We start from the raw sequence: 15,738 nt of genomic DNA, 5'->3' as shown, positions 1-15,738 counted from the left end.
TACTTGCTTACTTACTTACTGGATTTTGGACTTTGCAGGTGTTCGGAAATTCCAGTGAATAGCCTCGATTAGCTTGCCGTGTGCCGTGCGTCATTGGTCGCGCCTTACTTTGGAGTTACTGATTAATTGAAAAGTAAGTTGGAAATGTTTGTGGATATGCAGGGCGGGTTCAGAGTTATATTAAAGTCAAAAGTGGATGGTGATTATAAAATATGATTGAATTACTCAGAAAATTAGGTGGAGGTGATATAACTCCTTTGGTCGCAATTCAAAACCAACAATTCACAGTTTTCTATGTAATATTATAATGGGATTTGAGGTGACATAGAGTTGAGTAGATAATAAATCCCGTCATCGTAACTCTAAGTTCTGTTTTCTTCGTTAAAATTTCTCAGTTTTCAGAGGGGTACTGATTAATATTTAAGCATGTTCCTTTTTAAATTTTTGTCACATAATTATTTGCCCGAACTCAATTAAGATCAGTTTGTTACTTTTTATTTTCTTTTTTTGCAGTATGTCGAGCAAAAAAAGGAAGTGGTCGGAGGATTACGTGCGGTACGGGTTCACGTGTTTGACGGAATGGGATGGAAGTCAGCGTCCTCAATGCATGCTTTGCAATGTCAAGTTGAGCAACTCCAGCCGAGCACCAGCAAAACTACAGGAACACTTCAAAAAACTGCACGGCGCGGGGCTGTACAAAGACGCAATGCTGGATTAATTCAAATTGAAGAGAGTCAGATTTGACGCAAGTGCTACCTTGCCCACTCTCGGCTTCGTTCCAATTGACAAACTGATCCTCACCGCGTCGTATGAAGTTGCATACCTGATCGCAAAGCAGGGCAAACCGCACACCGTTGGCGAGACACTCATCAAACCGGCCGCGTTGAAGATGGCCAACATCATGCTGGGAAAAGCTGCTGAAAACAAGTTGTCTCTCGTTCCACTCTCAAATGACACCATCAGATGCAGAATCGACGACATGAGCGAACATGAGCGACGACATCCTCGCCCAGGTAGTTGCAGATTTAGTCGCGAGCCCGACGAAATTCAGCCTTCAACCTGACGAGACCACCGACATTTCGAATTTGAGCCAGCTCATCTTATTTGTGCGTTATGTCAAAGGAGACGAGATCAAGGAAGACTTTCTGTTCTGCAAGCCTCTCACAACAATGACAAAGGCAGCTGACGTGAAGAAGCTTGTGGACGACTTCTTCAGAAGCAACGGCCTCTCGTGGAACATGGTGTCTGCAGTTTGCTCGGACGGAGCTCCAGGCAGCTGACGTGAAGAAGCTTGTGGATGACTTCTTCTGAAGCAACGGCCTCTCGTGGAACATGGTCTCTGGAGTTTGCTCGGACGGAGCTCCAGCCATGCTGGGATGCAACTCCGGTTTTGGAGCGCTGGTGAAGGCCGATGCACCACACATCATCGTCACGCACTGCGTCCTGCACAGACACGCGCTGGCAACAAAAACCCGGCCTCCAAAACTGGCCAATGTTCTGAAAATCGTCGTTGAAACTGTGAATTATGTGCGAAGCCGTGCTCTGAATCATCTCATCTTCAAAGAGCTGTGCAATGAAATCGGCTCTGAATTTGAAGTCCTTCTGTACCACTCTAACGTTCGATGGTTATCACGAGGGAAGGTAGTGAGCCGTGTTTTTGCCTTGCGTGTAGAATTAGCCCTGTTTTTGTGAGAACACCAGCATTGCCATGCAACACACTTCCAAGAGTCAGAGTTCATCCTCGCCTTGCCGTACTTGGCTGACATCTTCGACGCACTCAATCATCTCAATTGCCAGATGCAGGGCGGTGGAGTGAATGTCATCGAATCTGAAGAAAAGCTGAGCGCTTTCCGAAAGAAGTTACCGTTGTGGAGGCGGCGAACAGAGAACGACAACTTTGCGAACTTTTCGGTACTGTACGAGTGTGTGAGCGGGATCGAAGATGAGTCTGAAGTTGGAGGCACTGCTGTACCGGGGAGCTGACGCAAGCGATTGCCACGCACTTGGATGAGCTGGGAAAGTCATTCGACGGCTACTTCCCCGACCAAGAGCAATACCCAGCATGGGTGCGGCAGCCGTTTACTTTCGACGTTGCAACGGTAGATGTCAACGACCAATACCTCGACGACCTCATCGAACTTCAGCAGAGCCAGACTCAACAACAACTCTTCGGCACAACAACGCTCTCAACATTTTGGTGCCGCCAAATGGAAGGGTATCCTCACATCGCTAAAATTGCCCTTGAGATCCTCACGCCGTTCATTACAACGTATCTCTGCGAGCATGCGTTTTCGAAACTGGTGGACATTAAAACAAAGAAAAGGAGCAGGCTTGCATGCGAAAATGATTTGAGGGTGGCCCTTGCCAAAACAAAACCACGCATTTCCCAGATCGCCTCCCGAAAAGAAGAACAGAAAACGCATTAAGATGCAATTCTTCTTAATTTTTTTTGTCAAATTTGAGGGGTTCCGCGAGTGTTCGGTGGGTTTCGTTGGGGGTTCGGCGCCTTTAAAAAGGTTAAGAACCACTGTGCTAGCGGCTCGTAGAAGATGTTTTTTGCATTGTCAGGCTGCTTTATGCATGGCTGGTGAAAGATGGGTTTTATAAATGTCAAGCTAGCAGCTCGTGAATTTTTTTTTTTTGCACCCCTGAAAAACGGTAAATTTGAGGAACACAGCCATGAATAGAAATAATTTGCAGGACACTTCCACAAATAGAGAAACAGGTTGCATTTTATAAACCTAATTTTATCAACCGAAGAAATATCTAATTTGCATAAGTAGTCTATTGCGAGTCAATACGGAGTCGATACGAAAATACGAAATGATATCTGAAAATCAATACTTTCGGATATCAAATCCTTCCTTTTCTCCAATGGCTTGATCTCCGATCATCAATTTGGATTCAGACCAGGTCATTCTTCTCTGGACATGTTGCTTCTGCTGTCTCAACAATGGATAGAGGTCCTCAATGCCAAACAGGAAATCAGAGCTGTCTCTCTTGACATATCACGTGCCTTCGATACGGTCTGGCACCCGGCTCTGCTCACCAAACTCTCCTCCTATGGTATCCATGGAAATCTCCATGCATGGCTTGCGGACTTCCTCTCTGGTCGTAGTCAACGTGTGGCCCTGAATGGATTTCTCTCATCTCCCCTTCCTGTTCAGGCTGGAGTTTCCCAATGCAGTGTTCTGGGCCCTGTGCTTTTTCTGGTCTTCATCAATGATCACTCCAACACTCTGGAAAATCCTCTCTATCTCTTTGCTGATGACTCCACTCTCTGCCACTCCATTCCTCATCCCTCAGATCGGCCGTCTGCAGCCTCCTGGCTCTCTGCAGACCTGGACAAAATCACAGACTGGTCAAACAAGTGGAACATGTCTTTCATTTCTGACAAATCTCACACTCTTACTATGTCTCTCCGAAAAGACCGACTGGAAAACCCTCCCATCTACTTTCTCAACAATCCTCTCCAAGAAGTTCTGTCGCTCAAGCTTTTGGGTCTCACTATCTGCCATGATCTTTCCTGGGAAAACCACATTTCCAAGCTGGCCTCCAAAGCCAGTCGCCGACTGGGCATCCTCCATCGTGCGAAGTCCTTCCTTGGCACACCTGAGCTCCTCACCACATACAAGGCTTTCATCCGCAGCTCAATGGAATACTGTTACCCCCTCTGGGCCGGTGCTCCTGCCTCACACCTAGCTCAGCTTTATGCTGTTGAAACCAAAGCTTTCAGAATCATTGGAATCTCCTCCGATGAAGCTAACTCCGAGGGCCCATCACTCACTCAACGCAGGCAGGTTGGTGGTCTTTCTGTCTTCTACCGAGTCCTCTCTGGCCTTGCTCCCCAGCTCTCTCTGTGCTCTGTCCCCCAAATATTTCTGCAGGTCGCACAAGATCTGCCAGAAACCCTCTTATGGTTGAACTACCAAAATCTAGGCTCTCTGCTCACCTTCACTCTTTCATTCCTCTTTTCTCCCGCCTCTGGAACAAACTTCCCCACTCCCTTCAATCCCACTCTTCCCTCCAGGTCTTTAAAACAGCTGTTCACAACCATCTCTTATCTTCCCTCATCCAAAACCTTGATCTTTTCTACCCCCGCTAATTCACCCCAGATACACTTTTTTGAAATTCCAACTTTTTGTCCTGGAAGTCCTTGCAGTGTCCATATGTTTTGTACCTCTCCCACCTCCTCCCAAGCCCTCTCCCTCCCACAGATCTCTCCATGTCCCTGCTCTCAAATGTTGTGTTTGTGTCCTTCCCCCTCTCTCCCCATCTTGTCTACCGCTCCCCTTATTTTGTGTTTTATGTGTCGGTTTGACTTTTTGTGTGATTAATGTTAGCTCTTTCACGAGCCTCGATCTTGTATCCCCCCCAAAAAAAACTTCGTAGAAGTGCCTTTGGCAGTGATTACATCTTTGAGTCTTCTTGGGTATGTCTGTATCAGCTTTGCACATCTGGATTTGGGGAGTTTCTCCCATTTTTCCTTGCAGATTTGACCAAGCTCTGTCAAGTTGGATGTGGAGCGTCGGTGAACAGCAATCTTCAAGTCTTTCCACAGATTCCCAATGGGATTCAAGTCTGGGAATTGGCAAGGCCACTGAAGAACTTTCACGTTCTTGTTCTGCAGCCATTCCAGTGTTGCTTTGGCTGTATGCTTCGGGTCATTGTCCTGCTAGAATGTAAATCTTCGCTGCAGTCTTAAGGTCTTTTGCACTCTGAAGCAGGTTCTCCTCAAGCATTTGCCTGCATTTGGCTCCATCCAGCGTTCCCTCTATCCTTACAAGTTTGCCAGTCCCTGCTGCTGAAAAGCATCCCCATAGAATGATGCTGCAACCTACATGCTGCACGGTAGGGATGGTGTTAGATGGGTGATGAGCTGTGCTCATTTCCTGCCAGACGTAGCACTTTCCATTCAGGCCAAAGAGTTAAATTTTCATCTCAACAGACCACATTCATTATATTTATAATTCGATTGACTAAAAAACAAATTTTTTTTTTTTTTTTTTTTAGTTACAGATTCAGATGAAATGTTGGTGGTTTACGTGTTCTCTGAGCCAAATGATTAATTATTGAAATTTTTAATGATTATTATTTGTTAATTTTCATTATTAATTATTTATTTACTTTCTTTCTCATCTGGGCAAGGGCTCAGGCACCTTTTGAGCTTGGAAGCTGATATTTGGATATGACAATGACCAGGTGATTTGGCTGGAAAGGGTATTTTTGATTTATTGATTAATTAATTAATCGATAAATTATTAAATTATTCGATGAATGACTTAATTAATTTAAAGTTAGATTCGGATGAAATTGTGGTGGTTTATGTATTATATTAGCCAAATGATTAACTTTAATTTTTATTTTTATTATTATTTACTTATTTTCATTATTAATCATTTATTTATTTTCTTTCTCATCTGGGGGCAATATCTCAGGCACCTTTTGAGCTCGGAAGCTAATATTTGGACATGACAGTGACCAAGTGATGTGGCTATCAAGGATATTTTTGATTTATTGATTAATCATTTAATAGATTAATTATTTATCGACTAATCAATTATTTATTTAATTTTTTTTATTAATGACTTATTTAATTAAATTTCTAAAAGATACATCTTCGGATGAAGCACGAGTGGTTTAGTTATGCTCTTAGCCAATTGATTAAGAAAATATTTTGTGATAATCTTTTATTGATTTTAATTATGCAATTAATCATTCAATTATTGTACACCTCTCCCTCCCAATGCCGCCTCTATGAGCTGCACTGCGGTATTGCCGGGCGCCGTTGGATATTTAATTATTTGGCATGGGGCCGGTGTACTTTGAATGTATCTGTACTTGTGAAATAGTTATTTTGATTCAACATTTAAACAAGAACAGTGAAGGAAATCATTTTTCGGTGAGGGAATATTAAGGAGGTGAGGAGGGCTTTTGAACTACAAAGAATCCGGAAGAATTCTAACGTTTTAAACGTGCGCCATGTTGAGGTGTATACATCAGCTTAATAGGTCCTTCCACAGCATGGAATTATAATTACAAAATTTATAACAAAAACTGTTAACATTGTAACAAGCATATATTAATTAAAACTAATAATATTACCCACAAAAATAATATTAGTATAATTTGGCAATAATAATAACGAACATACATTCCCCGCCCTGGTACTACAACTACAAGCACATCCGGACTTCCGGGTGAAAGGCAAACTAATGCTCCAACTCCAACAGGACAGCAGGCAGCCAATTAAAATCACTCTTCAACCAAATGTGAAGGAAAAGGAATGAAAAATAAAATCGACAATAATTTCGAGTCTTCCCTGAAACAACGAAACTCGAAAAGGGGAAGGGGCGGGATCTAAATCCGATGGGGAGGGGGTTAATTGACACCGGGTCACCGATACAAAACCCATATCGACCAATTCAACAATGAAAAAACGTTTTTAATCCAATCTCGTCCCAATTATAGAGGTCACGTGATTAACGTGGAGAATCTGCCCTTCTGCCGACTTCAAATCGTGAATACCATCGTTTGGAGAAGGTACACAGCACGTGGTTTGTTTTTACCGCACGGTCAGTACTCGTGTACCGTAGTGCTAGTGTACAATTATGTTACACTCTACCTAACAGTACCTTACACTACACCTTACAGTACCGTACTGTACGACATTCTACCTCACACTTACAGCACTGTACTTTAGTCTTTAACTTTGTAGAAGTTATTCAGTATTATTCAGTTATTCAGAATATTATTCAGTTATTCAGTTATTCAGTATTTCAGTTCATAATTCATAATAATTTCATTTCAATTATTATTTCATAATAATTTCAGTTCATAATAATTCAGTTATTCAGTATTATTCAATTCAATATTACCTTACAGCACTGTACCTTACTTACTACACGCCATACCCGTCCGTCCCGACCTTACAGTTACAGTTCCCTCCGGTGCGGTGCACCATGAACCGAGATCTCTCCGGTGAAGATCACAGATCGAACCTCCCAGGATCCACGAGCGGTTCCGATGGAGGAAACTCGGTCGTTCCGGGAGATTCTCCCTCAGATCGCGGGTCCAGGGTCGGTCCACCCGAGGATGAGGACCCGGGACCCGGTAGGTGTAGTTTTCTCTGCACCTTGTTCTTCACGTTACCGTGTCTGGTTCTACTATTTCAGGAACTCATTTATATGGGGAATCTCATGATACTATCTATCTATAATTCCAGTAATCTCTGTGTGTTTGTTTGTACGTTTGTACGTGTGTTTGTCTGTGACCGCTGTTTCTCGACAACTACCGGTCCGATATACTTGAAACTTGCCAGGTATATTGCTGGGGACCCGAGGATGTGCCTTTTCAAGGTTTGAAATTAATCGGACAAGTACTTACCGAGCTATGGCGATTTAGCCGTTCGCCGTTCGCTTTGGCTTTGCGAATGGACCAAACCATTCATGTAAATAGAGGGGGGGGGGGGGGTGTTCTGTGGTCGTTCGCTTTGGCTTTGCGAATGGACCAAACCATTCATGTAAATAGAGGGGGGGGGTTCTGTGGTCGTTCGCTTTGGCTTTGCGAATGGACCAAACCATTCATGTAAATAGAGGGGGGGGTTCTGTGGTCGTTGCGAATGGACCAAACCATTCATGTAAATAGAGGGAGGGGGGTTCTGTGGTCGTTACTGCCACGTGGTTTCAAAGTTTTTTTTTGTTGTTGTTGTTTGCACGCATGTTTTTTTGCACCCACGTACGGGCACGCCCTAGGATGTTTACACACACACACCCCAACACAAATTTTTTTTTTTTTTTTTTTTTGGCAAGGAACGGGCACCCACGTACGGGCACGTCCTAGCTTATATATAGTACGGGCATGCCCTAGTAACTATAAGTTGGGGAAAACTGAGGTAAAATTGTAGAGATTACCGTGTAATACTGAGACAAAAGGGTACAGATTAGTGTAATACTGAGGTAAAAGGTACACTGATTACCGTATAATACTGAGGGCAAAGGCTACAGAGATTGCCGTGTAATACTGAGGGCAAAGGGTACAGGGATTGCCGTGTAATACAGAGGACAAAGGGTACAGAGATTACCGTGTAATACTGAGGACGAAGGGTACAGAGATTACCGTGTAATACTGGGGGCAAAGGAGAAAGATTACCGTGTAATACCGAGGGCAAAGGGTACAGAGATTATGGTGTAATACTGAGGATAAGGGGTACAGAGTTTGCTGTGTAATACTGAGGGCAAAGGGTACAGAGATTGCTGTGTAATACCAAAAGGTATAGAGATTACTGTGTAATACCAAGGCAATAAGGTACAGAGATTACCCGTAAAAGGCTATAAAGACTTCCAATCTTACCCTGCACTACAGTTACACACTACCTCGGAGTACCTTGCACGACACTATATTGTTGCAGATCTCAAACGTCGGCCTTCCCCTTACCAAGGGGGGATTAATCCCCTTGTCTGTTATCTAGCTGACGCGATCCGGGGCTATGACGTTCCTTCCGGACAACGTTAGGTAGGGTCGTAAGCCGAATTCGTATTACCTAATTACTAACGCCGGCCATGAAGCAAGGAAATAACCCCGCCCGAACCATGGTTTTAGATGGGAATGCCGAGCGGTAGCGAGCCGCGATTCGGGCCATTAACAGGTACTAACACCGATTTGAGCGGTTGTGATCGTGCCACGCTTACCCAATTGAGAAATCACTAAACGGTCGTATTAAGAGGAAACGGGAATAACAAGGAATTTATTACACTTTGTATAATGAAGAGGAAGAAGCAATGTACAGTGAAGAAGAAGAAGCAATGTACAGTGAAGAAGAAGAAGCAATGTACAGTGAAGAAGAAGAAGCAGATACACAGGGCAGCCTTATATGGTCTTAACTTATCCCTGGACACGGGCCCGCTCGCACTCAGACTCAGACTCACACGGGGTTTGTAGATGGTCAGGCGATGGTCCAAAGGCTCGCTCCTGTCCCCGACTCGTACCACGAAGACGATGGTAGACGGCAGGCAAGCTCTCCGCGTGTCGTTGGCGCGGATCGGACAATTATATGGGTAAGCTGGGCGATCACTGGGGCCTCGATCTTGTATACAAAAAAAAAAAAAAAAAAAAAATGCTCAGCTTCATTGACCAAGCAACTTAGCTCAGGTGCAATCAGAAACCATCTGGCCATAGCTGCCGGTTGCTGTGTTAGCCCTTTCAAACCTCCAAGGATCTTCATGACTTTGTTCTCCTGTTCAATGCCATGACCTGGGCCTATTGCGCAGAAAGGGACTTCATTTTTGTAGACGCAGAAGTTGCCAGCCATGAATTCTGTATAGATATCGGGATCATTTGTTTCCAATTTCTCCATCTGTGCCAAATACAGTGGAACCATGCGGGCATAGTTTTGTCTATCATGTGCGAAGAAGTACTTACACAATGCTCTAAGCGATTCTAGATGCAATTTCCAATTGCCTTCACGTGTTGCATGAATGAACATCCATATCCAAGCCACAAATTTCATGTAATCTCTGGCAAATTTGAAAGTAGGATGACTTGTTTCCATCTTTGCATCAAATTCATTCAGCTTGTCCATTAAAGAGACATCTACCACAGCTAGTAATTGCTTGTGTCGGTTGTCTAATTCGTCATACTTGCGCTCTTGACATGCTGAATTGACCATTGATGCAGCCACTTGAAGGTTATCATGAACCAAGGTTATCGTATCGGACGTTAATCGGATGCTTTTGGGCCCCAACGTCGGCTAATTCAGATTTTTCGAGTATGTCTGTACGTGATAAACAAAGAGCGCGGTTCGTAGATCGTAGATCCATTAGTGCCGTGGGCATCGGGTGACTGGGTGCGGCGTAAAAGGGATAACAAAGTCGAGTCCTTACGCTATTATTATATAGATAAGATACTGAATACAGACAATGTCCGCTAAAATCTATGCATAGGGTCCACAAAATTAAATTTGTATCATATTTTGCAGAGAAAATTTACATCGTTTAATTTTTATTTACGAATTATGACGTCATACCTAATTTGCATAAAAAATATGCAAACATACTCGAAAAAATTGGCGCCAAATTTTTTCCCCTTACTCACATCATAATTAATGATTTCCCGCAAAGAATACAAAATAAACATCAAAATCCCACGGGATTACATACGCTCCTGAACTATATTGGAAATGGCCTTATCTCACATATACTAAGAAATAACTAACGTTCTAAGGTGACCTACGTGTTGCATGTGGACTAACTATGGGGGCAAAACCTTTAACCTTTATTAATCATATATGTACATTTCTCAGAACTGCAACAACATATATAAAACTATGCCACAGCATTGATGCCACGATGTTGGTAATGACCAGAGCACAATCCCGATAGGAAACCTGTCTCAATAGGCCCCTCCATTTGAGCAGCTGCTGCTCAGTTTTAGTAATCTGTGATTCCCAGTTTTTATCTCACCTGGAACGAAGTTTAGGGGAGCCCATTCGATGGCGCGTTGTCCGTCCGTCCGTCCGTCAGTCAGTCAGTCTGTAAACACTTGCAACTTCTTCTCCGAAACCGCTGATGGGATTGGGATTAAATTTGGCACAAATTATATTTGTTATGTTGTGACTAAAGTTTGTTCACAGCATTAAAAAAGTCGGGGTCAAAGCGGTTTACCGGGGGTCAAAGTGGATCCACGTTTGACCCCCCAAAATAGGTATTTGCTTTCTTCTCTGAAACTACACAAGCAATTCCAATAAAACTTGACCACAACCTTCATCACCAGTGATGTGCCAATGTTTTTTGTTCACGGCATTAAAAAAAATCGTGTCCTGAGGGGTCTACTGGGGTGTTGCCCCCCAAAATAGGTATTTTTTTGTTTGTTTGTTTAAAGTCTTATGATTATGTTAGTATGATTCTACAACTACATGCTGCCCTGTCTTCTAGCAACCATTGAAATTGGTTTAAAATACCTTTAGTCATGCAGTATACTGTTTATTATACCTGGCGAGCACCAGGGTATTGCCCCTATGTTTTTTAAATAGAATCTTGAGTGCTGAGAAAGACCCATAGGTAGTACATTCATCATGTGCCCACTCAAGCTGCCCTGGCAGGGTCGGAGGGGAGATACCTTTCCGTGGACTTAAGTAAAGAGCCTTGCTCTTGCCAGTTAACCTTTGTTGAGCGAGCCAATCTAAACTCATTGATAGACTGGACCAAGGTGGAGACATTCTCATTAGAATGTACAATTACACAGAACTCATCCACGTAAGCAGTGGTCTCCACAGCATTTGCCAACGGCAGAGGAGAAAAACCACGAAGCCGTGTGCGCAAACGATTTTAGCAGAGACTCGATTGAAAGGGAATATAAGAGGCCAGACACAAGGCACCCTTGATGAATACCCTGAGTAACAGAGAATGGCTGACATAAAATATTATTTACTTTGAACAAACGAAAAATATTATTATTCATATTTATTTGATGTGACAAATAAAATTTTCCCCAAAACTAAACCCCCGTAAAACAGCAAGGAGATAACATTGATAAATTGTATGAAAATATTTTTTCTTGATTGTATCAAAATACAGTGGAACCTTGACTTACGAGTTTAATTCGTTCCGTGACCGAGCTCGTAACTCAAATTGCTCGTATCTCAAATCAAATTTCCCCATTGAAATGCATTGAAATGCTATTAATCCGTTCCAGCACCCCAAAAACCACACCAATTTTTAAAAAAATATACAGTATATATAAAAATATCTCGCGCTTTATATTTCACCTGTATGCAGCATACAAGTTGGCAGGATGGCCTGGACTGGAGGTACGCACACTTGACTCTAAAGTCTAAACTGTCCAGCCTGGGTTTGAATCCCGACCCAGCTATAACCTGTCATGGGTGAATCACAGGCAGGGTGATTCATCAATGTGTGTACCGCTAAACTGGGCGCCCCGTTTGCGTCCCATTAGTTGTTGGATGTTAAGGATCTCACCGTGTTTTCCACAAAGAGAAGGCGAGCTATCGCCGGCACTCTGAACAAGTTGTGGCCTGGCATGGCATGAACATGAAAACATGAACATGAAATGTTCGACATGAACATGAAATTTTCCGAAATAACCAAAATGCAAAAACAAAAACGCAGCGCTATACGACAGAGATACGTACTGTACTTGAACGGCAAGATAACCACGTGACCAGAACCTACCTGGCGGCGTAAACTCAAAATAACCAAAATGCGAAAACAAAAACGCAGCGCTATACGACAGAGATACGTACTGTACTTGAACGGCAAGATAACCACGTGACCGGGTGGCGAAAGCTCGTAACTCGGATCTCGGCTCGCATCTCAAAGCAATAAACCGCCCGAGCGACGGCTCGTATCTCGAAAAACTCGTAAGTTGGGGCACTCGTAAGTCAAGGTTCCACTGTATTTGTATCAAATTGTATCAAAATATTTTACAAAATTGATACAATTAATGCCGTGCAATGTGAACAATTGATGTAATAATTTAATGTCGTGAACAATTGATGTAATAATTTAATGTCGTGAACAATTGATGTAATACAAAATTGATAAATTGTATCAAAATATTTTTTCTTGATCTAAAAACACGAGACCAACATTTATTTGTTCAACGGTACAAATGCCAATCATGTCACGTGCAATAAAAATGCTGTGATGTATTGTTCTTTTAGTGATACAATAGGATTGATCGGGTTGTACAATCTCCCCAATCACAGGCTTAAGACGGGTTTTTTTTTTTGGGGGGGAAGAACTTTTGAAAGTATTTTGTAGTCCATGCAAAGGAACGAAATTGGATGCCAATTTTTCAGTTGCTGAAGATCTCCTTTCCAAGGTATGAGGGTAATTACAACCCGATGGCAACTAAATGGTAGTGAGCCTGATCGTAGGCTATCAATTAAAAGGCCAAGCAGTTCAGGCCCAATAGGTCCCAGAAGGCTTCATAGAATTGCGCAGGATTCCATCTCACCCTGCGGGGGAAGGAGGTGGTTCAACAGGGGAAGAAAAGATCATGGTTTTATATGGGGGATGATCTGAGATGGTGGTGAACAGCTGTCTCAAAGACTTGGGGAGAAAAATGAGATTGAAGAGAATGTGCAGGTTCATTCTGCAGATGGGGAAAAAGGAGGAGCGAATTAATGAGTGCAGGTGAGCAGTGATCCTGTATTTTAGGAGTTTCACCAGAAGGGGGATTGTTTGTTGAAAAATTGATGATGCAAAAAAAATTGATGATAACCAAATGCATTTTTCTGTGGACTACTCAATATTGCATTCCTATACTTTTTTCATATAATAATAAATCTTTATTGTCCCATATTCAGGGAAATGATTCTTATCCACTCCATATTTTGCTTTATCCACATATCGTTTCATCACAACTACCTCTATGACTAAATTCGGATTTTGACAGGATTTCTTTGTGGGGAAAATGTAATCAAGTGAAGTTTAATGCTTCTGAAACTCAATTTCTTCCCATTTCCCCTTTTAAAACCCTTTGCCACTTCCCCATCTCCTGTTACCACTCAACACAGTAAATATACGTGGAATAACTATAACGTCAAATCTATCTTGGAAACCTCACTGTACAAATAGCTAAGGCTGCCTTTAAGAAACGGAGTCCTGTTCAGATGTTGAAGATTCTTCTCGTCTGAACAGTTCTCCGATTATGTGAAGGATTAATTCGCCCTTGTCCAGAGCACTGCGCTTGCATTGGGGGAGGTTCAAGCTCTACCTATTTACCTGACAGAGTCAAGTCTAAAGCAATCCCACTTATAAACTCTTCCAATCTCACCGCAAAACTCAACTTGCTTGTCGTGTTGGCTCTTTTTATTTATTTATTTATAAATATTACTTCGGTTTCTGCTCCCGAGAACTGGTTGCTTGTATACCACCACCATTAGCTAGACCATAAAATACTCGGCAACCCACAATATCATTTTAACAGAAAAGAAAAATTGTTGAGATTCTAAAATGAGTTTTTGTTTATAATGGAAATGATAAAAATGTTAAAAAAAAATTCTAATCTCTGTCTTTCAATGCTTGGTTTAAAAATGGATTGTTTTTGTTTCAGATTTGATTGCAAAAGTGAAGGTAAAGTCAGAGTTTGTTGATGATTCGTTCCCTCAAGACGAAGGTTTGAACCACATTCACATTTCTGATGTTGTAGTTTTATTGTCTATGATAACTAACGGTGTGTCCACCCTCCGGGTGGGTGGAGATTGCACATTGCTTGCTGAAAAAAGTATCGTCTCTATTGCAAGAATACTTTGTAGATGTTTGTGTGGTATGCGTCTAATGGGTCTCCAGTTATAATGTGTGTAAGGGTGATAAGGTGCAAAAGGTCTTAAGAGGTCTATAAGGTCTAATTGGTTTAAAGAGGTCTAAAGTATCCAAAGAGGGTCGATACGGTCTAAATATCTGAAAGGTCTAACAGCTAAGGGGTCTAAGTGCTCCAAGGAGTGTAAAGGTCTTCAGGAGTCAAATATTTCTAAAGTATCTAAGAAGGGTCAATGGGCCTATAGGATCAAGGGGTCTTGTTTCAAAGGGTCTTAAAATGACCTAAAGGGTCTTACAATGATCTAAAAGATCTAAATTTCTAAAAGGTATGTTCCACTAGTCTGTAATTTATTGATGTACTTAATGGACATAGTCATGGTCCAATAATAAGTAATTAATAGACGTACTCGGGTTCAAACAGTATGTAATTAATAGACATGCACATGGGTCGACCGAGGCTTCACCTCGATGAGGGTTCACCGTCCATCTGTATTTTTCGGTTTTATATACATGACTGGCAGGGTTAAACCTGGTGTTGGCTTAGCGGTTAGGGTGCCAGCTTGGGATCCTAGGATCCTGGGTTCGAATCCCGATCGATCGCTGAATTAACGCCAAGGGGGTTGACTCAGCCTGTCATCCTTCCGAGGTCGGCAAATTGAGTACCAGCTTGCTGGGATGAATGATCCCGGTGTGTACCCCGATTTAGAATCGGTACACCGTATCCCTGCGCATCATAAGAGGCGACCAAGGGTTGGCGTCAGGAAGGGCATCCGGCCATAAAAACATTGCCTCAAACAGGGAACCATGATTGTCATGGGGCCCGCAAGGCTAACCCCCGCTTTAGCAGGGAAAATGGCCATAAAACGATCATTCATTCATTCATTCATTATTCACTGGCAGGGTACCCACCCCCTGTGTGGGTCGGGTTTGCACATCACTTGCTGAAAAAAGTACAGTTCTGTGTTTTGCAAGAACACTAAATATATATACATACATACATACATACATACATACATACGTACATACAGTCACGTGAAAAAGTAAGTACACCCCATGTAAAGTTTTGACTTTTTGAACATATTTCAACATACAGCTATTTGATCTTCATTCGAACAATATTGATAGATAAAGGTGATATAATATAACAAATATCATGCAACATTTACATTTTGTTGTCCATTGTATAATTTAAATAAACATAACCGCAAATTTCGCATGTGGAAAAAGTAAGTACACCCTTGGCTCTAATAGGTGGTATTGCCCCCTTTGGCAGAAACAACCTCAAGTAGGCATTTCTTATAACTGTCTACCAGTCTCTGACATCGACTGGGAGAAATTGTTGCCCACTCCTCCATGCAGAATTCTTTCTTTCAGCTGTGCGATGTTTGAGGGGTTTCTTGCATGCACAGCTCGTTTCCAATCCCCCCACAACATCTCAATGGGATTTAGGTCCAGG

At 42.4% G+C, this 15,738-nt stretch overlaps 1 protein-coding gene across 1 annotated transcript in view; it reads left to right on the top strand.

Moving 5' to 3' along the window:
• Positions 1–15,738, top strand: part of LOC137428618 (uncharacterized) — a 63,919-nt gene that overhangs the window by 33,934 nt on the left and 14,247 nt on the right. The window contains exons 7-8 of the mRNA XM_078777292.1: positions 6,886–7,113; positions 14,077–14,139. Of these exons, the coding sequence (XP_078633418.1) occupies positions 6,886–7,113; positions 14,077–14,139 (291 nt within the window). The remainder of the gene's footprint in view (positions 1–6,885; positions 7,114–14,076; positions 14,140–15,738) is intronic.

Source organism: Myxine glutinosa, chromosome 5 (genome assembly GCF_964187855.1).
Source record: "Myxine glutinosa chromosome 5, kmMyxGlut1.1, whole genome shotgun sequence".
In the NCBI taxonomy this organism is placed as follows: Eukaryota; Metazoa; Chordata; class Myxini; order Myxiniformes; family Myxinidae; genus Myxine; species Myxine glutinosa.
The sequence above is the reverse complement of the archived record's forward strand: the minus strand, read 5'-3'. Positions and strand labels throughout refer to the sequence as shown.